This window comes from Solea senegalensis, linkage group LG15 (genome assembly GCF_019176455.1).
Source record: "Solea senegalensis isolate Sse05_10M linkage group LG15, IFAPA_SoseM_1, whole genome shotgun sequence".
In the NCBI taxonomy this organism is placed as follows: domain Eukaryota; kingdom Metazoa; phylum Chordata; class Actinopteri; order Pleuronectiformes; family Soleidae; genus Solea; species Solea senegalensis.
This window is the reverse complement of record NC_058035.1, coordinates 14,695,363-14,719,569: the sequence shown is the minus strand read 5'-3', so window position 1 is coordinate 14,719,569 and position 24,207 is coordinate 14,695,363. Positions and strand designations below refer to the sequence as shown.

General features: G+C 41.6%; 1 protein-coding gene across 1 annotated transcript in view; it reads right to left on the bottom strand.

Annotated features, from left to right (window-relative positions):
- Positions 1-24,207, bottom strand: part of sdccag8 (SHH signaling and ciliogenesis regulator sdccag8) — a 41,483-nt gene that overhangs the window by 11,845 nt on the left and 5,431 nt on the right. Inside the window, exons 12-16 of the mRNA XM_044045405.1 lie at positions 24,007-24,123; positions 23,500-23,642; positions 8,200-8,327; positions 4,490-4,598; positions 3,341-3,472 (exon numbers count right to left, since the gene is read on the bottom strand). Coding sequence (XP_043901340.1) covers positions 3,341-3,472; positions 4,490-4,598; positions 8,200-8,327; positions 23,500-23,642; positions 24,007-24,123 — 629 coding nt within the window. The remainder of the gene's footprint in view (positions 1-3,340; positions 3,473-4,489; positions 4,599-8,199; positions 8,328-23,499; positions 23,643-24,006; positions 24,124-24,207) is intronic.

Sequence of the window (24,207 nt, the reverse complement as noted above, 5' to 3'; positions counted from 1 at the left end):
CTTCCTCCTCCTCATCATCATTATCATCATCATCATCATCATCATCATCAACGCTTAGTTTTTGCATTTGTCAGAGTTGTTTCAAGAATTCCATTTACTATAGAATTTGCATCCACTCCCTGCACGGCATTTGCCTTTTAGCTTCTGTAATTTATTTGATTTGATTCTATATACTATATAAGAAATCAATTATAACTACAAGAGGTTACCTGATTTATTTTTCTGTGTTTCACCAGAAATTTGCACAATAAAAAATGAAATGTCAGCAATGAAACAAAGATTCTAACAAAAAAAACGTATGCACATGTAACTTAATAGGCTGCAGATTAAGATTAACAACCTTCAAATGATCATTTACAATGAGTGGCTTTGCATCTCCACCGATTTGCTGCTTTCTCTTTTCACCCTCCACCCTCCGTCCTGTCCCTTCACTTCCAGGAGAGAAAAAAAAAAAACCAACAATACAGAAATAGTGAAATAAATAATTAAATGGTGCAGCAAAACATTGTGTGCTAAAACCCCTGTGTAGTTTGGCAATCAGCTTGCCCATGTAAAAATAAATCAAGCTGATTTTCCAAATGTTTTGTGCGTGGTGCGCTGTTGCCGCTCTTCGCAGCACAGATTGCAGGCCGATGGAGAGGCTGTGGGGAGGGGCGGGGCGCTGGATATTAAACCCACTTGCACCAGCTTGTTAACACATACACCTTAACCCCCGAGTGGCACGGCAGGGCGCCCAGCGAGCACTCGGGCCCTGCAGGGACCAACTAACATATAACCAACGTATAGATACTCACAGAGGATTACATGGGACATGCGCTCTATTCAGTATGAGAACAGTGCCATATGTAGAGAAGAGAGAGTCGCACACATGCTTATACGAGAACGTGAACACGTGCACATAAACACGGCCGCAAATGCACATGAAACACATACAGTAGAGATTTACAGAGTTCTATCAGACAACATAATGTTCAGTCCAAGTAAGACGTAGACAGATTAATCAGTCAGGTTGATTAATCAGGACTATTTTAACCATTTTTTTATAATCTGTGTCAGTCCATTATTATTTAAATTAAATATCAAATATTTATTTGAAAATGTGCTTTTATGATTAGCTAATTTTAATGTTTAAAATATAAAGGTGCAACCGAACCAAATTGCAGATTGTAGAGACAAACTATTTTTTGTTTATTTAAAGGGCTGTTTCACCCATTTTTTTCCCACTCTGTCAAGTGAAGAAAAAAATCTAAAAATTATTATGATGCTGCTGTATTTGTTTAATTCACATTCTAAAAAAGAGGGGTATATTTTTTACTCATAAAAAAACACACTGAAGAGCAGTGAAGGAAGTGACTTTGATGTCAAATTTTTGTCAGATATTTATTTCTTTCGATTTCAACTTCCTCTGTTGTTGTGGGAATGAGACTTGCATCTCAGATCCACTGTCTGACGTTCGAATAACACATTTATCTCTGGAAATTAGTAAAACAAAACTATATATTTTATGGGTGAAGTGGCCCTTTAAGTCTATCAATATTGTGTATTATTTGTTGTTACTAAAAACGTTCCTCCGTCTAAAAAAATATGTCAAACATATCGAGCAGCTGCCCTGATTTCTAAAGATCGGCATCAACATCGACCATAGAAAAACCCATATCAGCCCATCCCTAGTCTGCTCTTATAAATACTGTGGATATCTTAGTTAGATTTAAGGTTATTTATACGACAGATAATCGTACATTAATGGCAGAATCTGGCACCTGAGTAGGATCACATACAGACAAACTTAAGTACCAGCTGCAACACGGATCATCATAAACGTGAGTCATACCTCTGCTGTCTCCCTCTCTCTCCTTCTCCCTCATTCACAGTAAGTAAACTAGAAATGTCAAACTCCAGAAATACATGTAGATACTGATGAAAACTCACTTGATGGATTCACAAACATTCACACATTTTGACCAGAAAAAAAAAAATATCTCTGAAAATCAAATATAAATTGTGGTCAAGTGGTTTAATCATCACTCCAACAGTGACCTCATGTACAACTGAACTCAAGAGATTTTTAAATATCAGGGGGATTCATCAACCAACTAAGTGTCAAAGCAGAAAATAAAACTCACTAAATGCCAAGAGTGATTATTGTGGTTCAGATGGGAGAAGAGAGCAGTTTAGGTGCCAACTTCCCAGCCAATCCACTTTTGGCAGCCAGATTCCTACTCTGCTAAACCTCCAGAGAACACGCAATTGCTACACACAGACATGCACAGACACACACACACAAAATACCAATATAGCATATGTGCAGATACATACAGAATATTCAAACTTCACACTCCTTGACAACTTCGATAATTTCTTCTTCTTATGAACTTCACGAAAAGTTGTACACAGCGAGGAGACAGCGGTGACTCTGGAAACTTTGTTTTTTGGCTGCGTTCGCCTGTCGACAGGTTAACACCAGTGGGTGGTCAAGAATATGTGGGGAGCAGGAGAGAAGGGTGGGGGGCAAACGTGTGTGTTTTTATGGGGAAAGCGAAGTGGGGAAGGTAGAGACCTTGCAGAGTGGGGCTACAACACCCACCCCCTTTCCTGCATTGACAGAGCCAGGCTGTGTGCCAGGCACCCCATGGAGCCATACACCAACTGGGCTCAACACTCAGGGATGAAGAAACCCCCGCATCAAGCTCACACACTTCACACATGCGAAAGATGAAGTTTTATCCCCAGTTATTATAAGTCAATATTTCCGTTAGCGTTCTCTTTCTGTAATATAGTGCACTATGGGCATTACTTTAAGTTTATAAAAAGAACTGTACAAATTTTACCAAACCATTCACAATGTATAATGAATTAGCTCCTTGTTAACCTAATAATTTATTTGAACTGTGGACAAAAGAAGCATCACAGCCATCTGATGATATATGAGCATTATTGTCAAGAAAAGCAACAGTTTTTCTGCATTTCATAAGATATGCGGAGAATAAATGTCGGTACCCAGATCAGTGACCGCCACAACAATCTACTATCTATAATTCAGGTGCATTCTTAATAAGTGATTCTTAAAGATGCAAGTTGCTGCTACACAGACAGCAGGAGGTTGAGTGGAAAAATAAAACAAAAAAAAGCCACTAAAATACTATTTCATTTAATAATAAAACGTTTTGTTCCAGATATTGATTAATACATGAAAATGGTTTTCATTCAATTAAACACGGGGGTAAAAAAGCAAACGTAATCATAACTGAAACACCCACATACACACAAACAACCCAAAATATGATAGAGAATGTATGAAGAGTGTCAGTATTTGGGTGTACTGTGTGTTTTTTTTACGCACCTGTCCTTCATGCTCTGATGCATGCGGCCGTGTTGGACACACTGTTCCTCCATGTTGGAGCAGCGAGCTCTAAGACTTTTGACTGTCTTTTCTAGGTGTTGCTTCTCCATGGCCAACTGTTCCAGTTTACTCCTGCACACACACACAATTGAAATAATGTTTACACTGTAGTAACTCTGTCCAACATGGTACAAACGCTTGGTAAAATTAGACATGAAATATTCATTTAAATATAGGAAACAAAACTAAAGATTTTTTGAGCACAAAGTTCTATGGAGTAATTTTAACCACTACTCTACTGGAAGCCTTGAACTCCAATTTTCTGCTTCGCACTCTAAAACCCAAGGAATCAGTAGGAGCAGAGCTCATGCTGCACATCAGTGAGTGTGACTCCTGGAACAATGTTGTCAAGAGGTTTCTTATTCATTTTGCTGCAACTGTCTCAGTGCATCTTCACCATCCAGCAGGACTTTAACCGCTACACTAAGCTTACACTCCAGGAGCTCAAAGAGCCCGAGGCACTAGACACACTGACAGCACACTGCTGCTAAACTACATTTACATGCATACACTACTGCTGAGTGTCAGCATATATGTGAAGTCATACAAAGAGACTTTCAAGGTGGTAGTTAGAGTGACATATATAGTCTGGCTGTGTGTTGCTACTGATGTCAATGCATTAGAAAATAGTGTGCACATGTCCTGTAGCTGGTGAGGCCAGTGTGGTCTGTCAGGGCCAGATTGGGGGCTGTCATGTGACTAATGTGCAGCACAGCTCCAACAGCTGACAGGACACTGGGCCCAGGGTCACTGTCACACACACAAATGTACCACACATACATACATAAATACACACACATGGACAGCCCAGATGGAGAGCTGTGGAGGCCTGCTGTGACTACTGTAGCATCAGGTTAACGAGAAAACAGGTCAGACTGGAAAGCAGTATGAAGTATGTTGACATGCTCTGTCCAAATAGCCTAAATAGATGACGCTTTGTGTCCAGCAGAACAACACAGCAAAATGAACATAAGTCCATGGATAAACGCATTATTAAGAGTGGGAAAAATGTGAATGTGAGAGAAATATTTATACTGGAATGTTCAAAAAGTTTAAATGTGACAAAGGGATCAAAGAGAACATGCTGACCTGCTGTTTTCTGTCAGCTCTTCCAGTTTGGCCACCAGTGTGCAGCATTCCTCCTTCAGCTTCCGAATCATGGAATTCTGGGAACTCAGCAGACCGTCAAGCTCGTCAACTGCAATTGATCATGGTTAAAATGGTGAGTTTAACCATGGCAGGTGACTTCCTGCAGCTTTCAAGGATACTATGTTACAACAGTAACTCAGACAGAATTGGACCTTTCATCCCCGCACTTAAAGTTCAGACATGATCAACTCAGACAGCACCTTTCTGGGATCTATGGTCACTGGACACAATTATGAATCGCTCTCTTTTCTATTTGAAAATTAACCCAAGATAAGCATATATGCAGTGTATGAGCACAGCTCATTGTTAAATTAGATTTTCTTAAATTATAATTAATCTGTTTCTCCCACAGTCCAAAAACATGCAGATTAGGGGAAAAGGCAAGTTGGATGCTCTAATTTTATGAGGAAATAGTTGTTTAATTATACATTAACTTCATGGATCAAAAAAAGCTACACAACAGGTCCACAATAGAGTTTTGTGATTGCTATACATAATTGCCATATGTGTACACAATTCTAAGAGTGTAAAGTTTCATGTTGCAGGCAGCTGAATCCCTCATGTTACCTTTCCCTTCCAGGCATGTTGGAGATCATACAGTATGTAGCCTTCAGTTCAATAACTCAAAAGATGTTAAGTTTCTCCATTGTGGGCTACTGTAAAAACATACTGGTCCAAAATGGCAATATAAAAGGCTCCTTCTGGGGGTAATGAATAACAATAATTCATACAATCAGTAATCAAAATTGTTGAAGATTAGTTTAGTAATGGATTGAAAATGGTAATGATAATTGTTGTAGCCTTAAAAATGCTATCAACTGCTATCAATGTATATGATAAAATGTTTAAACACTGGACTTTCAAATCAGGATTTTAGTTATATGAAGTTGTTACACAGTATTAATAATATGAAAAACAAGTTTACAAATACTTGGCTTTGGGAACATTATGCATACTTCTGGTGACACACATTTCCTTAAAGCAGGCCAACCGACACATACCTGGGAAAAACATCTACATTGAGCTAAACAGTGAAATCTTTTGTAGTAAATACAGCAGTGAAAATGAAATACATGTGTCTCTTTGAATGTATTCCCAAATATTATTTTATCTGCGCCAAAAAATCCAACTGTTTAAACAACAGAAAGAAATGTAGTAAAGAGAAAAAAAATATGCAGGAGTATGGTAAAATGAGACTGAGAAAGAGAGAATACTATCATTTGAAAGCACTTCTCCTTCTCCTTTCCACCCTTCCTGCCACATCCTCAACCACTCACGGGGGCCTCTTTCTGAACAATCCAACACTGGGCTTTCATCATTCCTTTGAAATGATCTATGTTACGCTTTCCAACATATGTCTGCTCTTTTTAAATAACAATGGGTGCCGTTTGGATTGAGGGAATGATCCACCTGCTCCAGCATTCTGTTACAGTCAAGCGAAACCAAAAAACCAAGGACTTGCAGTCTTTGAAAAGTAGCTCAGACTTCTGAAGTTTTTCTCTCTATTTTGCATATGACAGAAATTGGGGGGGAGAAAAAAAAAAAAGTAGAGGGAGAGTAATAAGGTTACATCTCTGAGCTGTGCATATCATTACCTGTATTTGCAGAATGAAATTTCTCATCTTAATTATGAGCTACATAGATGCTATTGAGATACAAAAAGGGAAATTATGCTTGGCAGAGGATTTAAGAGCAATACCCAGTGATGTTTATGTTCAAGTGTGGAACAAAACACATTGTTTTACTAGCTGCACATCATACTTCCAAAGTGAGTAAGTGCAGGCTTATTTCAACTTTCTCCACAGTCTTTAAATCACTGCCATAGACGATGCATATAGGGCAGACACTGGATGATACAGAGAATGGACATAAAGCACAGAAACTTGAAGACGTGTTCACCCACACACACACATACACACACACACTCTCGGCAAAGTTTGGTCAGTGCTGGAAATGTTGTATGAAGAATGCTAATTAGCTGAACAGGCTTTGAATGCGTCTGGCCATGCGTAGTCCAAAAAAGAACCCTGGGACACAGAAACACAGCAGAACTGGCACTGGAAACAAACAGAGGAAAAATGAGGGAGGGAAGAGGCATGGCAGGGAAAGGAGGGACAGAGAGACACAAATATCTAATATCATCTAGAGGCTGCTCTGTACACATTTACTCAAAAAAAGAAACATGAAAAAAAAGGGTGGATGGATGGAAGGACAAACGGATGGACAGAGAGGCGGGATTTGGAGAGCAAGAAAGCTAATTATCCAGCTCGTCTGTTGGGTTACACAGGGAGAGGAAGTGATGCGAGCTACTAAAGGACGTCCACCCCTCCATCCCCTCCCCATCCACAGTGTCCCGCTGTGCTCTGATGTCAGCTCTCTTTAGACAACATGTGTGCTGCCGACACACGCCAGAAACAGACCCTTTGTTTATCCCCCCCACACCCCTTCCCTCCCTCCATCCTCCCTCTATACCCTCCATCTTTTTTCTGTGTACCAGCAGGCTGCCTGTTTGTTGAAGTTAACCACAGGTAAATAAAAAGATGTGAGAAAGGAGGGAGGGATGGAGGGAGAGTAGATGAGGGTTGGTGGTGGGTAGGCGTGTATGGGGGGGGAGTTCCAGATGGTGCAACAGATGTGCTAGCAGCAGCAGCTCTGCTGTGCAGGCAGACAGGGAGCTGTGAGCTGGGTCTCTCCGCTCTGCACCCCTCACCTTCCCTCTGCTCCGCTATTCTCTTTCCTGCTCTTGTGGCTCCTGTGTTGCTCTTTTTGCTCTGCTCTGATCTTTTGAGGTCATGTCAGCTCAGTGTTGTTTAGCTGAGACGATTTCCGTTTGTGTTAGTCCCCTCCCACTCTGCTCATGCTGTGATAGAGTTTATGGTACACCAAGAAGGAATACCACGCTTTCACTAAAAGATCTGAAGTCAAGACCCCCTCCCAGCAAAGATACGCCCGGTGGTGAAGCATCCTTAAGGAAGAAACAAGGACTGCATCTCTATAGCTGGGTCTGACAAACTTAGACCAAATAAATGTAGATGTAGCCTTCCGTTTTGCCAATGAAGTTAATTAGGGAAAATAATTCATTTATATGATCAGTAACAGTATCAGTAACATTCTGAGAAGTTAATGGTCTCAATCATTAGTTACTGATCTTCCTCAAAAAAAATTGACGCCAGTTTTGCAGATTTTTGTTTAGAAGAAAACAGAATATAATTTGACTTTGTTTGCTTCATACTGTTCAGTTCTGCTTTATTCTTCTTACACCGCCATCCTCTAGGAAAAATAACAAACCTGTGTAATGCAATTACATATCAACAGAAAACCTAGTGATAAGTTGCTGATGGCCGTGCAGAGGTGCCCTAAGTGTGGTTAGTTCTCCACTGAAAACCCTTTAATGCAGTCCTGTGGTAAATCTAATCTGAAATATCCACACGATGTGGCTCCATCATGGTTGCTGCACATGCTTTGTTGCTATTCTAGCAGGGGAGCCAAAGGATGTGTAGTGGAGGGCAAAAGAAAAGGTGGTTAAATTGGAGGGAGTACGATAAAATTACAAAGGTGGCGAGGTAAACTATGACAAGTGGATAGAATGTGCAGCTGAGACTTCTGTTGAATAAAGGCTCATTTTCACTGCTGTGGATAAAAGCACTGACCTCTCTGCTGGTGTTGAGCCTCTGTTTGCTCCAGCAGCGCAGTCAGCTTTCTTTCCCTTTCCTGGGCTGAAAGGATCGCAGATGTCATTTCCTCCTGATGAGCACGCTCTGCACTCTCTCGGTCTTGTCTGAGGAAAAAAAAAGCAGGTTGTTGAAGAAAGTCTATGGTAAATAAATGGTAGGAATTAAGTAATTTAAAATTCAGTTCGATATCAGCTGAGTTCTAATCTGTCCACTAACTGTAATAAAGATTAATCCAGATTTGACATGTGCAGTATATTGGCATATTGTTTAAAAAAGCGATAAAGAAAGACTAAGCATTATCAAAGAAATGTGTTAATTAGATGCACAATTCTGCTAAATAACCATTCTTACAGTGCTGACATATTATAGTGTTCTGTTAGTGCAGTTAGAACTCATGTCTTAAACAAACAGTATTTAAATCTTTTATCATGTAAATCAAAGGTGAATTTAAATACACAATAATAAACTGATAAAAAAATGCTGGTTTCACACTGATGTAAGCAAAACAACTGTTATTTACTTATAGAAGCATATACAGAAATGTCAATCAAATCTGGCAACAGATTTTCCTCTCAGGTTGTTGGTAGGGAATTCCAAATGTTCACTTTAGATTCACAAATTGTGCCTCACTGATTCTAATTAAAGGCCACTACTTAAAAACACGCTCAGGAACATATATACTGTATATAAGCAGCTGTGAAAGCAGTACATTTGGGATGAGTAGCCAAATAATAAATTCCATTACACTTGACAACTGTGCACAAGAATGAGAAAAAGTTGATTTTCATGAAGGTAGTGTGAAAAAGAACAACTGAGGGATGAACATGGATGGTAGGACAAGAGAATGGACAAGAGGACGGAAAAGACAATGACAGAAGAGACTCAGGGGGTAGAAGGGTAGAAGTGTTTGGCCACCGTCAGCTTGAAGACCGCTGAGGGTTAATGCAGCTGTCTGCAAAACACACACACACACAAGCACATACACAAATATGCATGCACTCTGTTATACAGGTCAGTCCAGGTTCTGACTGAATGAACATCAACGGTTAAGTTTTAAACGGGACTCCATAAAAATAAGATGAGGTTGATTAACTTGTGATCCTGTACATTTACTCCACATATTCTATCAACATAATTCACATTATAAACGAATGAAATCACGTACTTTAACATTGGCCATTACAAGTGATTTCTTCTTAGTATTCTTAGACATAGTATGGTAAATTAAATATTAAATATCTTTAATCTCCACTATCATTCATCTCAAAATCTAAATTGAGCAGGTAAGACGATGGCTGAGGATTTTATCCCTGTTGCCTTTGAATAACACAGCATTTCACTCCTGTACTTCAAACTTTCCAACACAACTGAGTCCAAACGTATCCAAACAACAGAGGAACAGACAAAGACGGAAAGAAGAGAAGAACTACAAAGACAGGAAAATTGAACAAATAAACAGAACTCTTCCTGAAGTCCAAAGGCGCTAATGAAGAGAGAATTCTCCAGTTTAAGTGAAAACTTTTCTCCCCTGCAGTGCTTGGCCTGCATCTCTAAAGTGACCGCGTCTGTCTGTTCCTTCGTGTGTGTGTGTTCTCCTGCTGTCCTGCTGTCTGGGGTGTGAAAGCGGGTGGCGGGTGTGCAGGGGACACAAGGAGACAGTGTGTGTCTGTATGCGTATGTGTGCGTGAGTGAATGAACCCCCGCTGGGCTTGAACAGCAGCCTGAGCCACCAAAGCGCACACCAGGGCTCAGCGGGAGATGGCGGGCAGGCGTTGCCAGCCATTTGGTCCTGCAAGAGGTTCCAGGGGGCCGTGTATATTTGTGCATGTCTATGTGTGTGTAATTGTGTGTAACTGGGTGGGTGGAGGCGGCTCACACCAGACCTGTTTACCCACCAATTAGCATCAGACAGACCGCCAGAAAGTTCCAGCAGTCACCAATGGTGAGGAAAAGGATAATAAAGCAAAATAAGACGGAAAAACAAAAAGACAGAGAGCTACGTGTTTTTGGCATCTGTTTGGTCTTGCTGATCTTCTGAACTAACGTTGAAAAGCCATGAAACCTGGTTATAATCGAACAACTTAATAATTGTTTCCGGGTGAGACTGGAGCAACCCGCAGCAGGCCTGAAACTTCATAAAAGTTTATAAAAGTCTCATTGCATATACAACTGAAGCTAGTAATACAGGCCGTCATGTGGTTATTTCCCTTGCTGCCATTTTGTACTCACAATCAAAATCAACACGTTTACTTGTAAAAATGTGCCCACAAAATGGCCGCTGATGAACCCCTGTCAAACGAAAACAAAAACGATAAAGCAAAGGAGAGAAATCGGAGGAGAGCCCAGCCCTGGAGCAAGTGTTAAGGGTGGCAGATAGAGCAGAGGCTGAATATGTGGGGCTAGAGCTGGATCATTCTCCATGGACAATAATCTGCTTTACAGCTAATTGGTGAATGGGCCTGGGTTGCTGCCTGTGGCAGGAACTCTTGTTTGGGCCTAGGAGGCAATAGACTGAATATTCAGTTAGAGGATAGCTGGGCCTGTTTGTATATGCCTGGCCTGATGCGCTGTAGGACAGCTTGATAAGTATGGCGAGAGCTGCGTGGGCCAGGGGCCTAAGGTGGGCTGGAATGGCTCTGGGGCTGTGGCCAGGTACAGTGGCTGCTGGGTAAGTGGGAGGTGGCAGAGGCGATAGCTGGCTGGCTGGCTGGCTGGAGTGGTGAGGAAGAAGAGGGGGTCCAGACCACACTGCCTGCCTAAGTGGGCACTATTCAAGCTGTTGCCCATTAGATGTGGGGTGCCAGGGCCTGACCAAGCGCAGAGTTTGCAGCACCCCATGGTGCAGCCGACATCCCATGCCAGAACCACCAAATGCCGTGGTTTATCAGAGAATGAGCACAAATTGGAGTCAGACGGTGGACTTGGAGGAATAGAAGACATTTGCAAACACCAACACCATTGACTGCTGTTTGGACTTAAGTAAAAAAAAAGATGATATTCTCGCCCAGTAAATAGTTTCACCCGAACTCATACACACTTGCTTAAGTCAGACATGGCTATTCAACACACACAAAAAGTAGTAAAAGATAAGTATTTGCATAAGTTTAAACTAAAAGGTTTTTGACATGATTCATAAAGTTCTTAAACCTAAGTTATTTTTGGCAGGTATTTGGTTAAAAAAACCAAGGAAAAGAGAAAAAGAAGAAAAAAACCAATACATTCTATAAAAAAAACCCAATCATAATCAAAGGAGAGAAATTCCAGAAATCAGTACATATTCATATTTGTGCTCTGCAATGATCTTGTGCTGCAAAATAACAGATGTAAAATTAGCATACAGGTGAACAGATTGTAAACTCAGTCTATAGCGCAGACAGACAAACACAAACTTTGTTGGCTGTAAAGAAGACGGCTTGTAAGACAGTGGCGATCGCCGGATCATGAGTTGCATGAGTGGCAATGGAGAGATAAGCAACACTGTCTGTTATTAGTACCAGCAACTATACCGAGACAGTGTTTGCTTCCATCAGTCTAAAATTGAATTGTATATAAAAGTGAAATATATGATTTGTGTATGAGCTGACACATCACTGACTGCTTGTAAATAGGCTGTATTTCAACAGAAATAAAAGAATGAATGGCCTCTGTATTCATTTTGTTTTAGATACTGATCCATTCAAATATGTGATTTTATATTTCTTATATTTCAAATCCAGTTGATTACACAACATTCAAACTATTACATACTAAGACTTGGTGTTGATGCAATTTTATTGAAATGGACGGATACTATACTATAAAATTACAACTATTGGCTATTTGCTCATATCTCAAATGCTCAAAATGGTGACACTCATGATGATTCATTTCTGTGGAGGAATTCCAGCAGATCCACAGCTATTTATGATAGACTGCATCAATCAGACCACATTAATATTCAACAGTTTGATATGCACAACTACAAAGATGATCTCCGCTTATGTGCCTGTGTCCTTGTTTATGTGTGTGAGACAGTGGCCTTGTGTAGGCCTGTCTAACCAACACTGCCAACAATAGATGGGTGTACCACGGACAAAAAAACAAAGTGACATATTAAACATTTGCTGCGCTGCATACAATAAACATCTGAATTGTTTGTTAAGCAGATGATGCACAGTGTCACCCAATTTTCTCTCACGCACCTCAATGTGTTTTTGCACATTTTTATTAAACCGCAGCTTGATGTAATCACCCGAGGTTTAATCAGTCTGTCAATCACTCCGCTCGCATCATTTTTCTCCCAACACCCCTCCCTTCATCTCTCATCGCTTTTTATGAAACAATCACATCAAACGCAGAGACAGTCTGATGTAACCTCACCACTTGTTTACTCTCTGCCCAGTCCATATTTCTATCTATCTGTCCATCTATCCATACAGAAAGCTCTCATCTCTGCTCCAATCTTTTTCTGCTGTTTCCATAGCTCCCTCCTCCCTCCACTTTTCCCTCCCACCCTTTTTTTCCCTGTAACTAAACTGGCTGTGTCTCTCTCCATCTGCTGGTTCTTCCTTCAGCGGCCCTGCACCTGTTCACACCTCCTCTCCTGTTGGCCACCTCTTCTCTCTTCCATCCACCCCCCACCCCCTATCGCTCTATCTCTCTCTCTCCCTCTCTCGCTCTCCCAGCTCAGTGCGATGCTGCCAGGCCCGTTCCTGGCTCAGCTAGCCTCTCTGTCATTCAATCCATCTGTCGGCAAGTCAACTTTGTTTACAGCGGGCAGCCCAAGCCTCTTTTCTTCTTCAAGGAGCACTAAAGCCCCCACCACCAAGGTCAGCAATCGTGGCTGAAAGGCAGACAACTGCAAATGTTAAATTAGCAAAGAAATTTGATATATCCGTACTCACCGAAACATAAATACACTTGAAATACACACATATGAGAAACTGTCTCATGCATATGAATTAATGTAGATAAACAGACAGTTATAAATACACATGACCCTCACAGAAACAACATTTGCTGCTACAGCACACATTCCCTCAGAGAAAAACCCGGCTCTAGATTGAAGTAATTAGCTGCAGAGTGGCCTCTGTCATCATCTATCTGCACAGAAAACAGAGGAAAAGAAGTTTTGAGTTTTAATTGGTGCAGATGATTGGTGGTCTGAACACAAGAACACAGCGGACTGGCAGCGCAGGCATCTGTGATTTTTAAAAATAAACACACAACATACGTACAATATGCTCCCCCACTGACCCAGACCAAAAACCCAGGACTCATCATCAGTGTCAAATCTGTGCCCTACAGAAATAGCTATGGGAACCATATGTGGTAGAGCTGGGGGTCACATCAGTTTTAGCCAACAAGGTAAATTAATTTTCTGAACGAGAGTATAATACATAACACAGTCTAGGCATGCTATTAAATAAGAATATTAACAAATACAGTATAATATATATTTGAAAACGAAAAGAATAAAAGCCAAACCATTAAAGACAGGTAAAAGACACATTTGCTCACTGAAACTTTGCACCACATGTATGTTCTTTCCTCATGTGAGCACAAACGGAATTCAATTCACACCTGAGACCTGATGTTCCAAACCCACACAACACATACACACATTAACACGCTTATAAACCCAGGGGCAACTTGCAGGAAAGAACATGCTCCACCTCGCTCTCCTTATCCTCCTAAATAAACTTCAGTAAACTCCCTCTATTATTTCCTTATTTCTACAAATGTTTATTTCTCTGTACTCATGTATGGGCCATCCTCCCTAGGCATGTGATCTTACATACACAGCTTTTCTCCTGCCCTCTGCCTTATCTACACCTTCCACTCACTTGTAGATATAAAACTTTCATAAATTTCTGCCTTCCATGTTTCTATTCTTACCTCCTTCTGTCAAATAGACTGATGTCACTGCATCATATTAATCTATTTTCAAACAATGCAAATTTGTATTTGTGCTGGGCAGTATGAACAAACATTTATATCAGTGTATTTTTCAAAATTTTGCCCTAACCCATTTTTTTATGCACGAGTGAGTGCTCCAGCGAGAGGAGAGAGAGAGAGAGAGCAGCGAGAGGGAGAGAGAGAGAGAGAGAGAGAGAGAGAGAGAGAGAGAGAGAGAGAGAGAGAGAGAGAGAGAGAGAGAGAGAGAGAGAGAGAGAGAGAGAGAGAGAGCGCGGTGGAGGGTGCGTGTGTCTGTTAATTTAATTCTCTCAGACGTGTTTTCTTCTAAAGTGGTGGAGTAAACGGATCATTCCTGCAATTACTACCACAGTTACTTCTATAGCTAAGCCCGAAGCATGTGTTGAACAGCGTTTTGCTGCACCACGTGACGTTTTTTCATATACCGGTCTTGCAGTATACGAAAGATTTATATTATAAAAATTAAAAAAATAAATTAAAAAAACATTTTTTGGTATGAACCGGTATACTGCCCAGCATTAATTTGCATGCATAAACACATTTTTGGTCATTTTACAATGTGAATGGATATTAACAAATGGTGAAATTAGCAGTTCAGCCCCACATATTTAGAAGAAGGACTTTGTTTCCCAGTTTTATCATACTTTACATTAAACTGGAAACTAGGTTTCTCTCAGATGTCATGAAACACAAACGAAGCAGCAAAAGTGGAAGAACATTCATGGATTTCATGGAATCATTCCTTCAATGGCTGATAGCAGTGGCTTTCACCCAGTGCCAGGTGCCTCTCGTGTGAACACCTCCCCTTGTATAATACCCATTTTAACTTGTCATTACTCTCTTCTCTCCCAGTTTCCCTCCTTCCACATCTTTCAGAGCATCCAATATTACCTTGCTCCAGGATTACAGCATTATTCTCCTTCTCATCATGATAACGTCTGCAGATGGGGACATTGCCCTGGGAAACTACGTGGCACTGTCTGGCACTGATGTGGCCACAAAGGGCAACAAAGAGAAAGGAACGGATTGAGGACAAGAGAAAAAAGAGAGAGCAAAGAACAGCAATATAAAGTATAACAAATGATGAGGATAAAATGATAAAAGAATAGATCAATCAGTTAAAAAGAGAGAGACTGAGGTAAAAACAGAAATGAGAGGAAAAGAAGAGCAAAGAGAGGCTCTGTCATGTTGGATGAAAGCTGTGCCTACTGGGCAGTTGTGAAATCCCTGATGGTGCTATGTTCAACTTTGAGTTTGTGTGAAAGCACGAAGTTGAGCAGATGACAAACACACACACACACACACAGATGGTCTGTGCAGCTATTAGTCGTAGGAAACTGCATGGACTTTCATTCATTTGAACAAACTAAATAAAGCATTTTCCATAACTTTAACCATAAGCAGTTAATACCTTAACGTAACAACTGGTCCTGACAAGGACAGTGTGCATGCCAGAAAAGGTCCTAAAGAGGTAACAAATACATGTACATATATACACACTCTTCATTCAGGAACACAAGATCCATGCACACTGTACCAGCAACACAGCAATAAAACAACACTAAAATGTAGAAAACACTTAGTGAACTCCTGACCAGGATTTTTGGAGCATTATGAGCAACTTACTATGATCAGATATACATAGTTTGAAAAAAGTGATTTTCTGCATGTATGTGAACAGAGAGAAGTCAAGAAAACACCAACATTGATGGATGGATGGACCGAAAGATGGATGGATGGATGGATGGACTCCAAGGCTGCATTTTAGTATGGTTGGGTAAACATGTAAAAATGATGACGCAGGTACCCACATTACCGTACCGTACCCACAACTCGGCTATCAACTTTGAGCAACTATAAATTATAAGCTCCATTAACACTTCACACTTCCATTTCACCTCATCATCAGTCAAATAAAAGAAATTCTTACACCTAATGTTCACGATTATTGTTACTCATTAGTAATACTTTCTGAAACAAAGCAAACACCTGCAGAGAGAGTCAGTTTCCTGGTTACACTGGCACACGCATGTCCAGTGTATGGCCACGTGATAAAAGTTTTTATGTGAGTGTACGGGATCCAGATTACTTTTAGTACAGACCTGAAACTCTTGTCTGGACTGGATCATTTATCACATAGTGGTATGGATGTAGTCTGAGGAAGAAGCTGTTAAAGTCATCATCCTTGATGCATATTTGTCCCATGTAGGTTCTATATCTCTACTGCCTAAAAGTAGCCAAGGTCAGCAGTTTTTGTCCCTGCTGGGAAGGTCATGCCCCCTTTCCCCAATATCCATACAGTTTTACACAAATTTTTTTGACAAAAGGCTGGTGCACTCCCTTTCATTCTCTGTCCTCCAGCCGTAGTGTGTGTATCTAGGCCAGTGTCCCAGGGCACACTTGGCTGAGGTGACAACAGTTGTAGCCGACAGATTTGCCTCCATCTTGCCTGAGGTCTCCCAGTAAGCGATCTGTCTATTCCATCCATTCCCGGCCCCCCAGGACGGCCAGATTACAGCTCTGCTTAATAATGCTACAACTTATAGTGCATGATTTTCCACTACTGAATTTACAGCTCTCACATTTTAACCTTTATACGTCTCAAACAAATTAGTTGATGCAATTATAGAGTTTGACTTTATGTGTTGATAGAGGCTTGTGGTATCATTAATCCTCTGAAAGAGACTGATGTAGATGTGGAGCTATAGCTATCTACCTATGATACCAGGGCAAGAAAAGTGACAAGAGAAAAAGGGACACAAGGTGAGATGACAAGGGGGAACAAGGAAGAAAGGAGATTGTTGGGTGTGTGTGTTACAGTTTCCACCAAAATAATATACATTTCGGACGCATCTCACTCAAAATTAATATTAAAATGTGTATGAGCTGTTTCAATGCTAAACTCTGAAGGTAAACTGAAAAGTAAAGCAGAAGATAAGGATCATTAAATGTGACAACTATCTAACTCACTCTCAGATGTTTTATACTTTTTTTTAGGTTGACATTGAGAGAATGTTCCTGCAGCTTGACAAAACTACAAATGAAGACAATTACAAATACAATTAAAGACCAGAGACAAGATGCAGAGGAAACATGCAACAGAATGTAAGACAGTGTGACAAAAAGAAACAAAGTGTCAAAGAAACTGAAAGAAAAAAGATCAAGTAGGTCTACAGATTTCAACAGAGAGACAACAAGAGTGCAAGAAGAAGAGAGGTGAGAAGGCAGGATTAGAGAGAGGGTACTCCGACAGCGAGGAGAGAAGAACGCAGCAAGGTCTCGTCACCGGGCCAACGGGCCCACCACTGTCAACATCATGGCACTGTGATACAGCCACACACACACACACAACACACACACACACACACACACACACACACACAACACACAACACACAACACACACGGCTGGCCGACGGCCCTCCCAGCTGCCCTATCCGTAACTGTCTGATTAGTTGTGCTAAGCAGCCCCTCCCCTGCCAACCATGGTGCCATCTGCTACCCAACAACATGGCTGCCGACCAGACAAGCATGCGCGCACACAAACACACATGAAAATACACAGCAAGCCTCATACCTAGCTCTGCCCCACTGCTGTCACACAGACACACATCAAACTTCAGAGACACAGGTGTAGCCCAAAGGTATCAACACTTAACATTAGCACAAAGCCGTGCATACAAACTCATCTAATTGCACACTGACAAATGAGTCAACACACAGACACACACACAGGACACTTCTAGCATGTGTTCGGGACTACACACCACCCGCATGCACGCTCGCGCACACACACACACACACACACAGTTGCTATAGAGGTTGTGTGCGAGCATGTGTGTTGACAGTGGTGAGGCACTGTTAGTGCCAGGTAGAAAGAAAGATGATGCGTTCAAGTGCATGTGTGCTCGCTGGCAGCACTTGAAGGTTCATTATGGCCCCCACCTCTCCTGAGCGACTGCAGCCTGCGTGGCGCCCCGGCCCTTTATTCTGGGCCGTGATTGGACAAGGGCCTCCCGCCGAGTTGGTTTGCAGCAGTTTTGTCGCGCCCAGATTTCACTCGCTGCTCAAAGCGAGCCTCTGGCAGGACGTGGCATCTGCTGCCTCACCTTCCTCATTTACACTTCTCCGCCCTCTCTCACACACACAGTTTTGTTCAACGCCTTTCCAGACCTTGGTATCACAATGTATAACTGAGTGGGGGGAGAAAAAAAGGAGAGTGAACTAAGTAGAGGTGCAGCAGCGTGACATGTTTAATAGAGTTTGGGGAACTTTGTGTATAAGAGTCACAGCAGTTGGTCCTGGAGCTGTGTCAGACAACAGAAGATCTCAGTTTGCTAGCATTTATCTCCTTGATTCAGGGTCACAATTATAAGTTTGACATTAAAACTCAGTCATCACTTGATTAATATTGACCAATACACTTCATAACGTCCTTCAACTGTGGTGAAACAATATTTAATGGAAGTAAGGAATCTGGATCTAATCAACATGATTTCAATTTCTAATAACAAATGTACAACTTTATATCTATCTGAACTGCTCTAATCTTATTCATTGCTCTGCAATTGTTAAAAATATACTGCCATGTCAAAGTGGAAAGAAGAGGTCTTAGAAAACGGTTCAATATTTGTTTTGTTCAATGACGGGGGCTTAGTTGTCTTCTCAGCTAAACAGATGCACTCATTCTATACCTACTGTACACAATTTCAGATGGCTTTGTTCATTAAGGAGCAGTGTTGTCTGAACTCATCCCTTTGTTCTTTTAAGCTCCTCTAATTTACCACCGTTGAGTTTTCTGACTATCTCAGAATCTTTTGCGATCTCTCCGGACACACTTGCTGTCCACAATATCCCAGCGCATTAGAACAGCATAAAATGGAGAAGTTTAAAACGCTATTAGTTGGAAAACTCCAGAGCTGTGTTTTAGTATTGATGGGCAAAAACAGAGACTTATGAAAGAGATGACATATTTATTCGAATTCCCTTCCTAAATGGATCAACCACAGCTCGACTACCAGCTTTGAACAACTGTGAATGAAAAGCTCCACCAACAATTAACACTTCAGTTACCGTTTCACCATGTCATTGTTCAAATAATATAAATTCTTGCTCCTACTTTTCACCATTGAAGTAACTCATCAGTAATAGCATGCATGCATGCCCAGAGCACCTGAACAGCCACACGATATACAGTATGTTTCTAGTTGTGTTTCTATGGATGCAGATTACTTTTGATGAGCTGAAAAACATGTCAGAACTGGAAATGAAAATGTAGTATGGATGTAGCCTGAGGAAGAGGTTGGTGAAGTCATCCACCTTAAAGGTCCAAGATCTCCACTGCCTAATACACACAGCCACACCTCCTCCTGGCTGAAAACTCTGCCATTCATGACTGACTAACGTACATGAAATTATATGAACAGTCATGGTCAGACATTGCTGGTTCAGGAATACATATTTATGAGTCCCTCTCTAAGAAAGTGACGGAAAGTAAAACTTTTTCACTCAAGTCTTTTCAGGTTCGGGTCCATCTACATCTCGAGGCAAACACCTTCATAAACATGGATGCCGGATTTCATGGGGATAACAGAAGTGAAGAAAGATTTGGGGTTTCGCAGAGATTCGACTCATCCCAAACACAAAGCAGGCACACAGATCTCAACTAACCATGAATTCACTAATGCATGCAAACACACATCTCTATCTTTACATGCCTATCTGGCATGTTTTGAAACAGGAGTTACTCCGGGCAGTATTCACTGAGGCCTTTGGGATCTTTGATCGTAGAGAGACAGAGACAGAGAAAGCGAGAGAAGGCCAGGAGACAAGGAAAGAAGAAAAGAAAGAGAAGAAGTGAAGAAAGACCGAAGCAAACAAACAAAACAAACTTAGTAAAGCCCACTGCTGGGCTGAGGCTGGGACTGGAGTGTGTGTGTGTGTGTGTGTGGCAATGTGAACAGAGTGGCAGGGATTAGGACAGATCCTGAGCTGTCCAACTCACAGCTGGCTGATGATCCAATCCTGGAGCACACAACAGCGCACCAGCCGCCATGGGACCCATGGATGCCGCACATGCATCTGTGTGTGTGCCTGTGTGTGCGTGTGTGTAGGCATGTGGAGTTGACTGATGTGTGTATCAGTGTGCACATTTGCAAGCATTCAGTTGCACAAACAAACGTGTGTGAGTGTGTGTGTCTACGTATGCATTTCTCAGGAAGGAAGGTAGGGCTATCAGAAATCAAACAGAGGCTGTCTGTGCTTCATGTCCCCTGTTTGAAGACGGCCTGTGATCATTTGGGCCACGAGAGGAGCACAAAATGAAAGAGAGGAGTGAGCAAGTTGCAAAGACAGAATCAAAGAGCTGCCTTCGAAGGCTGGTCATCCAAATGACACCCAGGCTCGCGGCAGTGAATCCTACACTCTTACTCTGTAGCAACACACACACAGAAGCACAGTCACACACACTGGTCCAACAAAGACTCTTGTATGGCTCTGTGGCTACCAACAACGAGAGAAGTCAAACAGAAATATAGCTATGAATAATCTACATGCAGCTGTGCATAAGCCTTGAGGGCCCACAGAAGGACAGTGAGAGAAAGAGGGAGAGAGAGAGTGTGTGTGAGATTGATTCTTGATTTCTCATTATTTTCACACTAATTTATTAATTTCATATTAACAGACATGAATAGATCAATAGTTAGACAGGGAAACTTGATGGGCTCCTATTGAAAGGGCATGTTTTGGAAAACATCTTAATATTGTGAAGAAATTATAAACTGCAATGGAAGTGTGTCCGAAATCAATGTTTCTGTTTTAGTATTCCCTGTGCTATGCAAGTTATGCAGTTATGAACACCATATCAAATAGCTGAAACAGTCATTTGTATGTATTTTATGTACGTGAAGGCATCAGTATGCTTCAAGCCAAAGTGCTTGTCAGATGATCAAACACCAGCTAAACCCTCTTCCATCCACAAAGTGATTGGTGAGGTGTGCAGAGGTGAACAGTTTGAAATTCTCAAGCTCTGCTTGTAATTTTGTACATGGTTCACAGCTATGAAACGAAAGATTGTTTGAAAGTGTGCACAATTATCTCCCTAAATTAACAATCATCAAGTCTCATCCCTCTCTTTGACAACAGGCCTCAAAGTCTGGCTGTTTGAAAAAGCTATTAATCCATACACTAAAGAACTTTAACTGTTCTGGGAGAACACTCAAAATCATCTTCTTTATTAATTATTCATTTTCCTTAGTACCCATTGCACAATCAAGTCTCAATGTTCACGACTACAGAGTAGAAATGACAAGCAAAAGACTGATAAAAATGTATCAGACTTCATACCTAATATAGTGAAAATAATAGCATAACAAATATTTTTGCATTTTTTTTAACACAAGTGTTGTTTGGTTAAAAGACAAAACACACTGTAATGGGTTGTTTACTATATCCAAAGTTTTACGCTTCCCAGTATGTGCATGCCCTTGAACATTCTCCTCATGTAAACCTAATCTTAAATACAACTCACTTTTGCAGAATATATAACAAAGATGCAGTTTGCATGTTCTTCCTCTGTGTGTGCGCGTGGGTTTTCTCCCACATGCAGAGGTTAATTGGACACTCAAAATTGACCGTAGGTGTGCGTGCGTGAGTGAGTGAGTGAGTGAGTGAGTGAGTGAGTAAATGGTTGTTCTTCTCTATATGTTGGCCCTGCAATGTACTGGTGACCTGCCTAGCGTGTACTCTGCCTTTTGCCCGATGTCAGCTGCTCTTTATGAGCTGTTCAATGTCTGTTATCTTACGTCTTACTTCAACACATATGTAGTTGTTATGATGGTTATACTATTGTTCTCAGTTTTCTGTCAATTTTTTCCAATCTTGCTTTTTGAATTTCCAATTTCTTAACACTAAATGTGATTTTGAATGTGATGAGATGACAGTGCTTTTTCTCAAGTCGTACGTTACTAAAAGAAATGAGACATTGAGTCAGCATCAGAAAGGCTTTCCCTGCTAATATTCAAAATTGAATTTAAATCGCCACATGCTCAGCCAAGTCAACAGCTGTCAAACATCTAGTATGCATCTGTGGACAGAAAACTATAAACTCTCTCATGCACATACAGCCACACATGTGGCACTAAAATGGTTCAGTCCAGGGGCCCCTCTAGTACAGGTCAAAGTCATCATGTTGCCACATTAATATGCATGTCATTCTCCACAGCTGGCTGCAAAACACACACACACACCTTGCATCATCCTGCCATGCAGCCAGTGTCTCCGTGCTGGCCAGCTGACAGAAAACCCAAAACCCACTTAAACACAGACAAGGGCCGGGAGCAGCAGTGGACAAACACAAAGAAATACACTCACATAATACGCACACACATTTACAGTGAACAAACTTCGCCTCCCGCAGCCTTCAACACCACAGGTCACCATTGCCACATCTGTGCCCATCACAGACACCTTGGCTGTAGGCAGTGGGGGTGACAGCGAGGTCCTGGGTGGCTGGCATGGGTGTGGAAGAAAACAGCAGCCAGCGGATGACAGAATGGAAGGGAAGGATAAAAGGGAATACAGGAGGGGAGGAGAAGAAAAGAGAAAGTAGAAAAGAAGGTACGCTAAAAGGGATTATATGCAGACTGTGAGGAAAGACGGCAACGGAGATGAAGACAAAGAGCTGCTGGTAAAAAAGATGATTGTATGGATGAAATTAAGAAATGGATGAAGTGATTAAGCACGACAATAAAATAAGGGGTTAAATGGTAAAAACAGAAAGGGCATAGAAGATGGAGGTGCAGGGGAGGGAGCCAGTAGCGCCTGCCATGAGAACTGGTACAGGTCACTTGCAGGTGGCACTAAGGCCAGGCTCCTCAGTGACCCTCAGTCATAGTTTGTGTGTGTGTGTGGGGGGGGGGGCACCAGGGACAGAAGAAAGGCTTGGGCGCCATTTTGGCTCTGCTGGAGCTGTTGCTGGGCTGGACAGCGGCCTAGTTGCACAGAATGGGCAGAGTGTGTTTGTGTGTGTGTGTGTGTTGTATTATGTTGTGGCATGCTTAACAGGATTAGAGGTGACCTGGTGAGGTCCAGTTGGTACTGGGACCATGGCACAGCGGCAGGCTGTGTGTTTTTGTGTGTGTGGTTTGTATAATAGGATTAGCCGTTACCTGGTGCGGTACAGTTGGTGTGCTGGTCTGAACTGAACTGGACTGGACTGGGCTGATCTGGGCAGGATCTGGGCAGGAGCTGGGCAGAGGGAGTGTGTGTGTGTGTGTGTGTGTGTGTGTGTGTGTGTGTGTGTGTGTGTGTGTGTGTGTGTGTGCGTGTGTGTGGTGGCATGTATAATAGGATTAGGTACTACCTGGTGAGGTGCAGTTGGCGCTGGTCATTTGCCAGTTGTTCTGCTAGGCTCAGGACTTCAGCCTGCCATTGGCTCCCGTCCTTTTGGACCGCCTCCAGATGCTGCCGACAGCCAACCAGCTCTGAGCTCAGCCTTTCTACTTCCTGTCCCACAGAGAGGGAAAGAGAAAGGGAAAAGAAGGTGAAGAAATCTTTCACAACAATCCCCCTTATGCCCTCATACACAATGTCAAATGATGATTTCAACCTGATGTAAAGGTCGATGAGCAAATGATTTGAAGACTGATGCGTTGCACAGTTGATATTTTTAATACAGATGAGACAAACAGTTCCTTGTGCAAAATATGCTTACTTGATTGTGCTCCTTACAAATGAGTAAATTACACAAAAATGAAAAACACTTACTAAATAAAGAACTCATGTATTTGATGATTGGTTGACTTAAAATCTACTGATTTAATGAGATTCATGACATGAAATTAAAGTAACTAGTTAAACACAGACATACCTGTGCAGCTTTTTCCATCTGCCTGCTGGTCTTGGTGTTGAGCTCTCTGAGTTCTCTCTCTGCCTCCTCTTTTTTCAGTTGGGCCCGACTGAGCTGATATCGAAGCTCCACACACATCTACAGATGACAAGGATTGATTAAAACAGCATTTACTTCATATCTGTTCTTTCATTTTACTAAAATTCAAACAGTTGTTTTACC